Here is a 14,451-nt window from a genome sequence, read left to right as displayed (position 1 = left end):
AAACTATTTTACACTCGATTCCTTGCTTTAAACTTAAGAATGTTCAACTTATTGGCTCATTTCTTCAGAATGCTACTTTCACAAGGTACTGTCTATGCCTTTGTTCGTTTTATATCATGTTCACCCTCGTAATTGTTTATGTTGCATTCGCAGTGCACTCGTATTGGTGACTTAGAAAAGATGTGACAAAGATGGCGTAGCTTGTCATCCCCGTGGGTACACCCGAACAGGAAAAAAAACTATCGATCTGTCAAATCTAACCATGCTCCGGAGCAGAGTTATTCTTAACCATGGCGAAATAACCATCGAATTATCAAATTTTAACTAAGAGTTAAAGGAATCGGTGGAATGGTTCACAGCCTAAGATTTCCTGAGAAAATCAGGTTCCAGTGACATCTAGGAGAGGCGCCACAAAAAAGGTGACACATTGTGCATTTGGGGTCCATTTGGACCCAAGATTTCTTCACGTTCACAAAAGCTCAAATTTCAACCGATTTTCGATCTTTAGGCACCAAACAAAAGCTGTAGGTTCATTAAACAAGCCCATGGAATGATTCCATGGATATAATTTGGTACAAAAATTAAGAATCGATATTCGATTTTCTTTCAGGAAACGATGAAGTTAATCATCCTGAACGCGTCAGTTTTTCTTTTGACTCAAAAATCAAAAGGAACATTGTTTAATTTGAAATTTGAAAATAGATGAAAAATGCTTCCTCGACATTTTCGGTCTTGTTTGACGTACGGAATAATATGATTCAAACGCACTAGCAAAACACCGCAAGGCACTTGACTCAACCTTTGACAGTTGATGTATGAACCTGACGTTTTGGGCTAATGATTGATTTGTTCTGAAATGTTGCACAGGCCAAAATTTGCCTCAAAATGTATTAAACACAATGATTTAGACTTTTACCAGAATTTTTATAATATCGGTTCAGATATTCTTGATCGATGCACTGTCGTTTGCAACCGTAAACTAGGTAGGACTTTAGGACCCATTTATCATGATGTTGGGTCAAAGCAAATTAGTACTCAATTTATGTGTACTAAGCTTTCGGGTACTCAGCTACCCGTAACGCTGGGTAGATACCTCTTCGTGGTGTGTTACGGGGTAAGTTCTACCATGGTCACATTGCCAGCTACAGGCACATCCTGACCCAACGAATACCTTCACAATATCCAACGTCGTGGTACTTATTCTTTCTCTCCCTAGTGACGGTACAAATAAGCGTGGCCAGGAATAGTTATTCCAATGCTTTTGTCATTTTTGTCATAGATTGAAATTAAGGACTACACCAACCTTGATTTCTGATAGCAATCTGGACAGAGATTTCAAAGGAAACATGAGTATCACTAGTTTCCAGTCCACGAAATAATTTATAGTAATTTATTTATTTCACATAGGGGAAATGACGGCTTTGGCAGGTTTTGTTCTATTATTGGCAGGGGATTTTCTATAACCAATTATGCTCAAATTTGGCCTAATTATTCTTCGCATATCAAAGAATATTGTGACCATATTTCATAAAATTTGGTCAACAAAAACCTCCCTGTCAATAATAGAATAAAACCTGCCAAATCCGTCATTCCCCTTATTTCATTATACTAATTTTTTTTCACTCTATTTATTTTATAAATTTTTACATTTTAATTTTTCAAGTTTTCATATTTTTATTATTTTTTCTATTTTTACATTATATATTTTTAGTTACGTATTTTATACCTTCATAATCTTACACTTTTATGTATATTATTTTTGTGTATTATGATTTTTATTCTATTATGTTTTTATATAATCATATTTTCATATTTCTTTAAATTTAACATTACACCTTCTTATTTGATATTTAATGTTTTAATATTTTTACACTTTTATATTCTGTATTTTTGTATTTTAATATTTATATAACTTTATGTTCTCACACTTTCATATTATAATATTTTTATGTTTTCCATATTCTTATATTTTTCTTATTTTTAAACTTTTATATGCTCACATTATGATGCTTTTATATTTTTATATTTTCATGCTTCAAATTTTTTATTCCTGTACATGTTCTTATTTTTATACTTTTGTATTTTTAATTTTCAAATCCCATATTTTAATCTTTTGTATTTTCTTTTTTCATGCTATCATATTTTCATATTGTTATAATTTCAAATATTTAATTTTCATATTTTTTTGTCTTTCTTATATCCTTATACTTTCATGTTGTTATAATTTAATTTGCATATTTACATATTTCTATATTTTCATGTTTCCGTTTCATATGTTTTTATACTTTCATATTTCCATGTTATGCTTTTATGTTTTTTTGTACTCATATTTTTGTATCTTCATTTTTTAATTTCATGTTTTCATATTTTATATTTTCATATAGCAATATTTATTCTCTTATTACATTATATTTTTATGTTTCTTATTTTCATATTATAAAATTTTCATATTTTCATGTTTTTATATATTTATATTATTTTATTATGTATCTTCATATTTTCATGATTTATCATTTTCATAGTACACCCAGGAATGAAAGCTTCACAACCTGCCATGTAACCTTTATGCAGACGAAGTACTGGCACATGACCCGCTATCTGATTCTCATAACATTCTAAATAATAATTAAACTCTTTACAATTTCCAGCTTTTTCTACAAGAGATGTACCCGAGTTAACTTTGGCTCCTAGTTGATGTTATATTCTACAAATTTGATATAATTTCTTATTATAATGTTATTCATTTCACTACACGTTTATATACAACTACAAAATGAGAACTTAAAAAGAGCGCGGTGCGTATGGTACGGTATGTCCACGCATCCTTCAACCCCTTTAGATTCATGATATCTCGCTTAACTTTTCAAAAGGACCTAAGTAACATTTTTTCCATGATTTAATTTGAGTACTGCAATAAAAATAAGAATACTTGAATAAAAATAAGAAGTGTATGCCTGCTGCGCGAAATTAAATTTCATTTTTTGAAGACAAATTAAACTTCGGTTCAGCAGTTCAAAAGATGATAGGCTAAGTCAATCCCAATCCTAAGTACCTTTGCTTAGATTTTAGTAATACATTGACAACTGGACTAATTGGGCTCGCGTCGAAAATTCTAATGAATATCATGTTATGGTTAAAAAATCACGTTTGGCTTTGCCGTAACAGCTACTCATAGTGGAAAACAAACTTAATAGATTGAGGGTGAAATGTGTACGTACACGCTCGCTAAAATCCCAGTTGAGAACATTCTTTAACAAACATTCAAAGAGATAACACAGCTTATGATTAACTAAAAGCTTTTCATTTAATATTCATCGTGCATTCTGTCAAGTTTCTCATCAGGTTATAATCCGAGTCATTAAAGCGTGTACTCCAGCTAGCCTCATGGGTGAAGGTGTAGGATTATCAATAAGAAAATGGCGGGTTTGATTTTCGGTTCAATCTAGAATCTTTCGATGTGAAACATTTTTGACTCCCAACGCATATTGGGTTGTCCTTGCCACACAAAAACACTGAATTCATGTAAAGTCCAGCATAGGATGTCTACAATTACCAACTGTGAAAATGATAACTTTTGATAGACAGGTCTAATTCCTGTTCCAATGCGGAGAAGAGTTACATTCAATTTGATTCCTATGTAGGGGATCATGCACTAAGCACTTTAAGGCTTAAATATAGCGACAGCTCAAAAAGTGGTAAATAGTGGTAAGTCATCTGTAAGTTATATATTCTCACAAAGATGATAAAACAAACTCCAACTTACTTCCACATGACGACTACAAGTTGCAACTTATTAACATCATAAGCAAGGTAAACATTGGATTTACGCTTCACCTCCACCCAACGCAAATTTCAGCTGCACATTTTCGCGGAATTCACTCAAGCGATGCAATTCGAGGCATCCCAATTCCCGGACAACTTAAATTGAATTCTGTACAATTCGAAAACTATTTCACTTAGCGAAACCCGTCAAGGTGCGTTCCGATTTAACCTCAGTACCAGCGCATACCGGCAATCACCTGCCACAAGACCCCAAGCCAAATTCTACTTTACATTCATAGCCTGGCTTCGGAAAGGCTCCCGAGCGTACCAATTCACTCATCCCCTCCGGGATGATGTCGTCATTTCGCTTATCCATCGTTACCCCCCACACACCGACTGGTACCACCGTTGCGTTGTTGCGTTATCGCGACCGACCGCCACATTCACGGCACACTTTTGCTCGCTCCCGGTAACTATTTCATTTTCGTCGTCATAGCAAGAAGCATAATACTTACAATTCGAATACCATATACAGCATTCCCTCGGAGCTGTACGTTTCGAGCAGCTCGACGATGTGGGGATGCTTCAGCATGTGACATATTGTAGCTTCTCGTTTCAGATCTGTTTGGAGTAGAAAGAACAGCAAAAGAGAAACATTATAATCCATTGGAAAGCTCCATTAGGGGGGACAGAAAAAATATTGTAAATAAATCGGAGAGGATGGTAGGATGATGGCCCCGTCATCCAGAATATATTTTCTGGGATTAGTTGTGTGGGATACGAAAAGAAATTTATGACATTTGTTGTAAGGATGTTTGGCCAAATTGAATTTAAGTGAGTGACATTTGTTCCAAGAAGTTATTTAACTGACTATAACTTGACAATCGATCTATTGTCAAAGTTTGATCTTACTTTATTGGGAAAGCGGCACGAAAAGATATGAGAAGAGGAAACAATATAAAGAATATAGAATATTAAGGGAACAAATAGTAAGTAAAGTATGAAAATGTGAAAGAAAAAGGCAATTAAAAACATGATTAATTCGATAAAACAATTGGAATATGTATAAATGTGTACAGAGAACATAAAATATACCAAATAACTGGAGGCGTTATGGTTCCACCGATTGATTTTCTTTTTCAGTTCAACAGCCGTAACAAATTTGGCAACCCTCTTTCCAGCTAATGGCTATCCAACAAATACCACACAACCAATGGAGATGTATCATGACCAAACAGACAGCCGGGTGGGTTCAGATAGGCATATTACACCGCACTGACTAGAGGCACAACCCTTGAGCGCTCTATCTTCCCACATAATGTGTTCATATGTCAGTTACGCCATCCATCTTTCCCCCGCAGATTCAACGCTTTCATCGCTGGGGGGAGGGGAGTTTGTTTTGCCTCACCAAACTGAAAGATGGGACAGCGGGTTGAGATCAGCGATGAAATTGAGTCGAAAATGGCATCATCGCCGCCTGTGCCTGATAACGAATTCATTCACTCGTATTATATTACGCGGCGGATGCGATAAGCGAAAAAGTTTTACTGTTGACTGGAAATTTCGAAACGAGGAGAGCATCCACATGCATAACCCATTGCAAGCGCAGGATGCGTTCCATATTTTCGGTGACAAGTGGCATCATGTTGAGCTATGGATAAGTTTTGTAACTAGACAGATTGAGGTCTAAATATAGTATCCAACGGTCACAAATTGTAACATAGCGACATAGCGAGTTTCAATTTTGAGCAATAGGATCAGCAGGATGAAACAGACGGTAGAGAGATAGTAAGATAGGAGGTTAGATAGATAAAAAGGAATAAGCAGATGGACAAAGATATAAACAGGCACATGTAGGTAAGTGGAAAGAACAAATTACTAACAATGAGATGTAGACTAGGGGCCCTCCTTAGCCGTGCGGTAAGACGCGCGGCTACAAAGCAAGACCACGCTGAGGGTGGCTGGGTTCGATTCCCGGTGCCGGTCTAGGCAATTTTCGGATTGGAAATTGTCTCGACTTCCCTGGGCATAAAAGTATCATCGTGCTAGCCTCATGATATACGAATGCAAAAATGGTAACCTGGCTTAGAAACCTCGCAGTTAATAACTATGGAAGTGCTTAATGAACACTAAACTGCGAGGCGGCTATGTCCCAGTGTGGGGATGCAATGCCAATGAGAAGAAGAAGAAGAAGAGATGTAGATTAAGTAAATGAAATAGTACTAACTCGCCTCTTGGTAACTGAAGCTTACAAGAACTGTCGAAGAACTATCCATTTGAAATGGAAAATACTAAACTCGTTTTAGACAGTAATTGAAGACATTCCACTAAAAGAGGTTAAATAACTTTTCTTGCTTGAGAATAAAAATTAGTGAGATTGAAAAATAGAAAGATGGATATTTAATAACAGCGAGAGACGAATGTCTTCCCACGAAGTTCCAAGAATTTCAGTAAACCTCATTCCACAAATTTCAATTTTAGATTAACCCGTCTTGATTCGAACACATTGTACTCAATAAACCGCTCCACTGCAAATTTGATTTTGCATGGCTAATGCAGATGCAAATCGGTTCGGTTCGTACCAACAGTCACGATGATAGCGATTTTTCTTCCTGATTGTTGGCTCATTTTCCCACAGAAAGGGTTCGCAACGGAAAGCGATTCCATTCCAGCTATGTTTACTGAGTAGTACCTCTATCCTAACCAGTGACCATGCGGCTTCCAGTTTACAGTAGACAATCAATCCCACGAAGATGGTTCTAGGCAGAAGGAAAAAGATAATCGAGAAGACAATATGCTGATGGAGTGACTTTGCTAGTCGTGAAATATGGAAATAGCTGCCGGATGGGGTTACTCATCCATATGCATCATTCTCCCTCACAGGCTATCATGTTGGATAGTGTCCCACAGCGAACGAATGTGGAGGAAGAATTGGAAAAACAGTTTTCCGAGCCCTTCCCATTGGCATCACAACTTCATTCTCGAACCAAGAATCAACAAGCATGTTGCTTCATCAGCCAGCACCTAAATAATGAAGAAACTCAAATCGAAATATGAAAAAGTTTGTTCAACCATGCGTGGTGGGGTGGCACAGACAAATAGACCAAGTATTTGAAATGAGAATGAAACCGAATTTTCCTTTCTTTTTCAAATTAGATTATTTGATATGCTCAGGCGTGTATAACACGGGGCCACGCTTCTTTATTAGGCGACTTCTTTATAGGCGACATCATCTGATTTTTAATAGTTATATACCCAACCAACGGATGGCAGATTTTAATACAGTTCTGCATAAGAAACTTACAGAAATTGTATAATATTTTGGCATATACAATTATGCAAGATTTCAATACAATTGTTGAATTGAAATCTTTTAGATTTGTATTATTTTAATGCAATATCTGTATAAAAAGCTTACAGAATTGTATATACAGTCAAACTTCCATGAATCGATGTTCTATGACTCGATATCGACTCATGGAAGCAAATTATGCCATATCAAAAAAATATTTTCTGGGTTACTGTGATGGCCCCTTCAAACAGTTTTCCAAGAAATTTGTATTCTACATCTCGATATTTCCATGAGTCGGTGGTCCCTTCAATATCGACTCATGGAGGTTTGACTGTACAAAGATTTTAAACAATAATTGTCAAATTTGTTTTTTGGTTTAAGAGAAGATCGAATTTTGCCTTTTTTAAATTCGTTCTTTTCTATTTTTGTTTTCACTTAAAATCCACCAGGACATGCATTTTGTAAATATTGGTAACGGCCTAAGTTGAAAAAGTAAAACTCACGAAAAACTGTGTTGCGTGTTCCATCATGGTTATTTCTCAAGTGGATCAGCTATTGCAAAAAATAGCATTTACTTGATGTTCCTTAGATATGATGGGAAGCGATATTCATGATGATGGATGGATAGATGGATAACAGTCCCATCCACATGCATCAGAGTGATCTTATCAGAGACGAGTATATGATATGTTCTTGTCCCAAGTCAGTGAGAAGAGCATGAAGGCTTTGAAGCGATTGAATGAGTAACATGGGGATTCATAACTGTATATGCATATTATTACTAATGATAAATGAAAAGTGTCATAAACATGATGTTTTCGGTTTGACATTTTCTTATCCTTCCATCAGATTTGAAGTGATTTTTGAAACGGCTGATTGACGATCATGAAGTGAGTGCTAGGAGTGTATTTTTCACCAATGAAAATTCTAGTATATATTTGACGATTGATGAATCTCTTCTAAATCAGACTTGAAACTAGCATTGAGATGGAGGTTCCCCCAAATACACGCAACGTGACTGTCGCTGGGCGAAAGTCGCTGCGATTCTAACGCTGCATGCAATGTTCCATTTACGACGGCAACAGTCGCGTCGTATGAATTTGGGGTAACTTTTATTTCGAGAAAACCTTTGTTCAACTGAAAAGCTGAATCGAAAGACAAAACCAAGAAACTTCTCGTCAAAGGCTGTTTAGAATATAAGCTTTATCAGTTGATGAAGACTTCAAAATTCACACAGCTTATTCTTATTTAATATGGTATCAAGAAATGAAACTCTTAACAGGCTATTAGTTCTTATTGATTTTGTCACCATTTGAAATTTTGAGCTTCTTTTGAAGAGATTGAGTTCAATTGAAATTGAGTTTATCGCGGAAGTTAAAGTACGTAATTGGTGTGATTTTAAACGTGATTGCATTTTTTTTCCGTTTGTCTTTTCGATTTTTTTCTGTTGGTGTAAAGTTTTATTTTTAAAGGAGGATATTGTACCGAAAAAGTTTCGCGTTGAACTTCCAGCGCGTGGCGCTTTTCTGGCACGGGCTGAAATTCGGCGATTGTCGACAAAAGTCGACGAAAAGAGCTCTCGCGGCACTTTAAGTCGCATTCATCTTATGTAAGCATTTTTTAAATGTCCGTGTGTTTGTCAAAGTGCGCCCTTTCGGGGTAGCGAAGAAAAGTGCTGTGAAGTTCGTGAATTCAGTGAAGCAAAAAATGAACCATCGATTTCTCATAGGTAGATTAACGGTGGTCTATCTACGTTTCAAAACCCTACGGACCGTTCGCAAAATATTCACGGGAGGAAATAGCCGAAACAAAGTAGGCGAAGCTGTGCGAAGATACGTTGACGCTTGTCCGGAGGGGAAAATCAACTTGGGAGGAGCGACATCCGTCTATGCAGCTCTCCCAGGCAAGTTTAGATCCACAATAGTTATACAGGCTATTAGCTGCAGCTAGACGGTTCTTCAATTCGCCACCATCGCCAAGGACAGCAAGTCAACGAAGTAGAAAATTGGCCCAAGTATGAAGTATGAAGTACTAGTGTAGACATCACCATGATCTAAAGACATTTCTCGCGCTTAGTTTCATAGGGACGTAACTGTATAGATCAATTTCTCTTCGTCGATGTTTTCTTTTTATTATTGTACCGAATTGCGCTAGTTTGTTGATGATTTAATGGTTTGGATGATAGGATGATTGTATCTTGCACCAGAATCAATAATCACGGTTGTAGTATTTGAAACAATTGAGTTATTAACAAAATATAAAATCGATTAAGAGAAATCGATCAATACAGTTACGCCCCTATTAAACTAAATGCGAGATTTCAGTTACCGTACAAACCCAAAAAAGTTTTCAACCCGAAATGACTATTTCAACCGACCCTGTGACAAGCGCGGTGTCATCATCATCAATAGACATAGACCGCTGTCATCATTGAAAAGTAGTATGAAAAAAAATTTGTGCCCGGGACATCCTGGCTACGATTTGGCGATGGGCTAAACAATAGCATGACAGTAGCCTGATTTCAACCGAATGAATTGTGGATGCAAAAATTGAGTAAAGTAAGGACGTTCCGGTACTTCCGAAATATCAAAATATCGATATGTTTGCTTTCAATATATCGGTCATATCGATATTTTTGTTTTTGATATCAATATATTGAATCAGAACAATTTTGAACAAAATTAATTATTGCATTGTAAATATTTTGTGCAAGAAAATACTTCGAAATTTATCTGAAATGTCGTATTCTTGATGGTTTTCAGGATTTTTTCGGTACTGCGGATGGTGTGAGGTGTGCGCTGCTTTCACAATAGTTTGGCAACTCGACACTTTGCAATGACGCCCTAGTGTGCACTATCTGTCATGCCGCTGGTCCTTCCTTATGCAAATTCAATTATATATTTGAGGAAATTAGATAAATTATTTCAAGAAATCAGAAAGAGATTTGTGGAAACGAGAATTCAGAAGAATTGGAGAACATATGGGAGCTTTCTTCAAAATAATGCCCCTTACGAGTTAAAGAGAATTTCCATAAAATATTTCTTCGGGTTTTCTTATGAAAATTAGATTTTTTTCTGATCGAAATTTTTCCGTAAATTTTGAAAAATGCCTGTGAAAATCGAAAAGAATTTCCTGCCATAATTCAAGGCACTTTTATGTGAAACAAAAGGATAATTTCTCGTGGAAGAGAATTTACTTTTTTAGTTAAGATTATTTCTTGTTAAGTTAAGATTATTGTTCTGAATTTTTTTTGAAAATTAATTTCCTTCCCCTCGGATATGTTACCTTGCCGCGGTGGGTCGGCTTACGCCATTAGCACTGATATGGCAACCAAAGACATATCCTGTCGTGGTGGTATCACATGTTGACTATTTTTGTTCGGTGCCGCGTTACATATCTGGCATTGACGCACCAATTTACGGCATAAGCATGTAATTCAACGGACATCGTATCTTGGAGCCTTGAATGGTAGTGCAGTCAGGCAGAGGCCTTTTTCATCAGTGATAATGATGTGAGTTCTCTTCTTTTCGCAATACTTTTCTGATGCGTTCCCTGTGACGATGAGTCGTAGCCACGCTTATACTCAGCCAGCTAGGCATTTATTGATACACAATGTATTCAAGACATTCGTAGGGAAATGACTACTGGATTTACTGAGTAGAAGTTTTTTAAAACTAGGAACGTGGTGCCAGTCTTATTTTGTTATGTCTCACTTCGAAGAGCCATAATAAGAGATACCACACATTATAATTATGGTATATGAACAATATTATGAGGGCTTCATTCTCGATAATTTTTACTAATAGTAGGGAATAGGCGTGATGAAGTTTTACTTTGCCACCGAAAAGTGAATCCTATAGCTGACTCATAGCTGATCATTAGTACGTTATAGATATTGACAGTTTAGAAGCGATTAAGCTACTTCTTAGAACATAATAATAGTCTTAGACTACCTTGACAAAGGAATAACAATAAAATAGACCAAATGCACGAACAGTTTCCACATAACTTACATTGTGTTTGATGGTATTGACACAGAACAAAAACCATGAAGAACCAATAACTTAGGTAAACAAAGTAATTCTAGGAACCCATACCTTCTGACCATAAAGACAAAAATGATATCGTACACATCAATCTATATAATTAAGAATGAGATAATGGGAGAGAATATCTATTAAAGTAAAGTTGTAAATATAATGTCTTTTGAGCCAGTTCAACAGTGTCTTAATGGACGACATGATCCTTGTACGGCTGGAAAACTGCTTCAAAAGTTATTAGCTTGTCATTTTTTATAAATCGGGAATTGAACACTTTCTTATATTTGATAGAAAAAAACTTCCGTCTCAGTTTCTACGATAAAGCATTAAGCAGCATGTTCCATGTGAGTCGGATAAACTGCTTCGGTTGATTTTGAACGCGTACAATGACAATAGACGTCTAAATAGCATAAAAACTGGCTAAATAATGTGACTCTGACAAGAAAATAACAAAAATGACTTCAAACGATTACGATGTTAGTTAGCATTAGACCTCTCTGACTATCTATGAACGTAATTCCCTCTGATTCAGTTGCAACAGCGTCTTCTTGGACGACATGTTCCGTGTACGGCTAGCAAACTGCTTCGAACGGAATTATGCAACGGTATCATCTAGAGATGGGCGCTCCGCTCAGGAGCTGTTCCAAAGATTCGCTTCCTTACATTGAGCTGATGAGCCATGGATCTTTTTTAAAGAAGCCCAGCTCAGCAGCTCACTTTAAATTGATGAAATCATTGTCAAACACGCGCCTAGAGAAACTCCCTCGAGCGTACGCACTCGAGTACGCGCACTGTTGTATTTTGTACAGCACAAACGAAAATACCACGCTCGCGGTATACAACACAAGCGAGCTTGTATGAGCATTCCAGTCCAGTACCGCGCACGTGCTGATCGTTTATTATTTGCACCTCAAGCACCATCAAGCCAAGCGACAGCACCATCTAGCCAAGCAACAGAAATCATTTCTGCTGCAGAGAGGAATAAGAAACACACAAGCAAAAATAATCTAGCTTGCTGAGCTTGCCGCCTATTTCTTAACCCATACCCACATACTCGGCGCTACGAACGGACACACAAAAGATACCTAGTAGTGCGGTAGCGAACGAACCGTACTAAGCAAAAGATCCGAAGATTCGAACAACTCTCAGTTCCGCTCATGTCGTCGTCCCAGCTCGAAATTGCTGTGACATGGAAGCGAGAGCTGCGCCACTAGCTCAGATCCGTGCGACATGGATCTCGATCCGGATCAGTCGCGATCGAACCGAACAGGGAGCTGTGTATTGCACGGAGCGGATCTTTTACTTGCGACGGGTTTTCCCGCCAGCATACTGCTACATGTGCACTCGGTTTGTTTGTACACGCTTAAAATCAATAACACAGAGATGTGTTTGCATCACACAAAACGGACCTAATGCGGAACATCCCCTAGATGAGCGATAGTTACACAGCCACAAAAATAGCTCGTGTGGTTTTATTGAAGCTTGGATTTCAATATTTTCAACAGTATTTGGTTCCTCATGAAACAAGGAATCTGTACAAACGTTTACATATTGAAAAGGACCGTTATCACGACCGTACGAGGCATTTTTGTGCCTGTGTAACTGTCGCTCATCTAGGGGATGTTCCACATTAGGTCCGTTTTGTGTGATGCAAACACATCTCTGTGTTATTGATTTTAAGCGTGTAGCACCGTGCTCTGTATTTTTTTACTCTCTTGTTTTTATTTCTCTCGCATTTCGGGAACCAACACGCTTAAAATCAATAACACAGAGATGTGTTTGCATCACACAAAACGGACCTAATGTGGAACATCCCCTAGATGAGCGACAGTTACACAGGCACAAAAATGCCTCGTACGGTCGTGATAACGGTCCTTTTCAATATGTAAACGTTTGTACAGATTCCTTGTTTCATGAGGAACCAAATACTGTTGAAAATATTGAAATCCAAGCTTCAATAAAACCACACGAGCTATTTTTGTGGCTGTGTAACTATCGCTCATCTAGGGGATGTTCCGCATTAGGTCCGTTTTGTGTGATGCAAACACATCTCTGTGTTATTGATTTTAAGCGTGAATATAGATGAATGGGCTCGCTTGTATGAAAATGTCAACTACGCATGGTTAGAACGGTTAGAAGCGCGCGCAAACAAGGCATTGATTGACTGCACCCAGTGTGGAGAGAAAACTTATGACACGTGATATGGTTCATATACATATCAGAGATTAGGGACTGAATTATTCAAATTAACGATTTGAGAAACGTTATCAACAAAATGTAACTTAGAATTATGAATAGAAAATAATGTTGAGTTAGTTTTTGTATAGAAATAAATGTGATGGTTCTAAATGAACTCCTAGACAGAGATTGTCGGTTTTTCAATAGAAATTATTACCTCACTGTAGCTTAACATTTTAAAAATTTCAAAGTGAGGTAAATAGATGAATGAATGAATAAATTAATAAATGACATAAATTTTTCAATAATTAAAATAATAATATTAACAATTATGTTTTAATATATGTAGCATTAAAGAACTGAAGAGCTGATCCAAGGAGCTGACTCTTTTCAATGAGCTGAACGGATCAGATCCGCTCACTGCAATGAGCTGTTTTGCCCATCTCTAGTATCATCAAAGGCCTGGTGCAGAGGTTTCTACTCTATTCAGAGTCCCGCCAGTAAACCTTCACAAAAAAAAAATTCTTTGAAAATTAATTTCAAACTTTAAAAAACTTCCGAGAAAATTCTGAAGAAAGGATTTTCTGTTGTCAAGAATGAGATTAACCCGAGTAAACTAGCTTCGATAGCGGCCAAGTTGCCTTCATTGCCTTTTTCTATTTATTTGTCAATTTTATTTTTATTTGAGGGCCCAGACGCCAGAAGGCATTACGGAACTGCAATTTTTTTGACAAGTTTTAATTTACAATTTCATGTTTTGTTTATTTCTAGTGGCTTAAGATTGGGCGGCTACAAGACGGTAGACTAGCCCAAGAATACGCGCAGCAGCTGGAAGTGGCACTCCCAACGGAAGAGCAGCTAGGCGCAGCGTCTCTTGAAGATGCCTGGAGAGAAATTCGATCCGCCATTGGAAGCACCGCAACTGCTGCGCTTGGCACGGTGCCACCGGATCTGAGAAACGACTGGTATGACGGCGGATGTGAGCAGTTAGTAGAAGAGAAGAATGCAGCATGGGCGAGATTGCTGCAAAACCGCACGAGGGCGAACGAGGCACGATATAAACGGGCGCGGAACAGACAAAACTCGATTTTCCGGAGGAAAAAGCGCCAGCAGGAGAATCGAAACCGTGAAGAGACGGAGGAACTGTACCGCGCTAATACTTAACACATGAAAGTTCTA

The 14,451-nt window shown here is 37.3% G+C and overlaps 1 protein-coding gene across 11 annotated transcripts in view; it reads right to left on the bottom strand.

Moving 5' to 3' along the window:
* Positions 1-14,451, bottom strand: part of LOC134224508 (peripheral plasma membrane protein CASK-like) — a 666,907-nt gene that overhangs the window by 394,224 nt on the left and 258,232 nt on the right. For all 11 annotated transcript variants that reach the window (XM_062703917.1, XM_062703880.1, XM_062703885.1 and 8 more), the window contains one exon: positions 4,278-4,383. In XM_062703917.1, the coding sequence (XP_062559901.1) occupies positions 4,278-4,383 (106 nt within the window). The remainder of the gene's footprint in view (positions 1-4,277; positions 4,384-14,451) is intronic.

This window comes from Armigeres subalbatus, chromosome 1 (genome assembly GCF_024139115.2).
Source record: "Armigeres subalbatus isolate Guangzhou_Male chromosome 1, GZ_Asu_2, whole genome shotgun sequence".
Taxonomy (NCBI): domain Eukaryota; kingdom Metazoa; phylum Arthropoda; class Insecta; order Diptera; family Culicidae; genus Armigeres; species Armigeres subalbatus.
The sequence above is the reverse complement of the archived record's forward strand: the minus strand, read 5'-3'. Positions and strand labels throughout refer to the sequence as shown.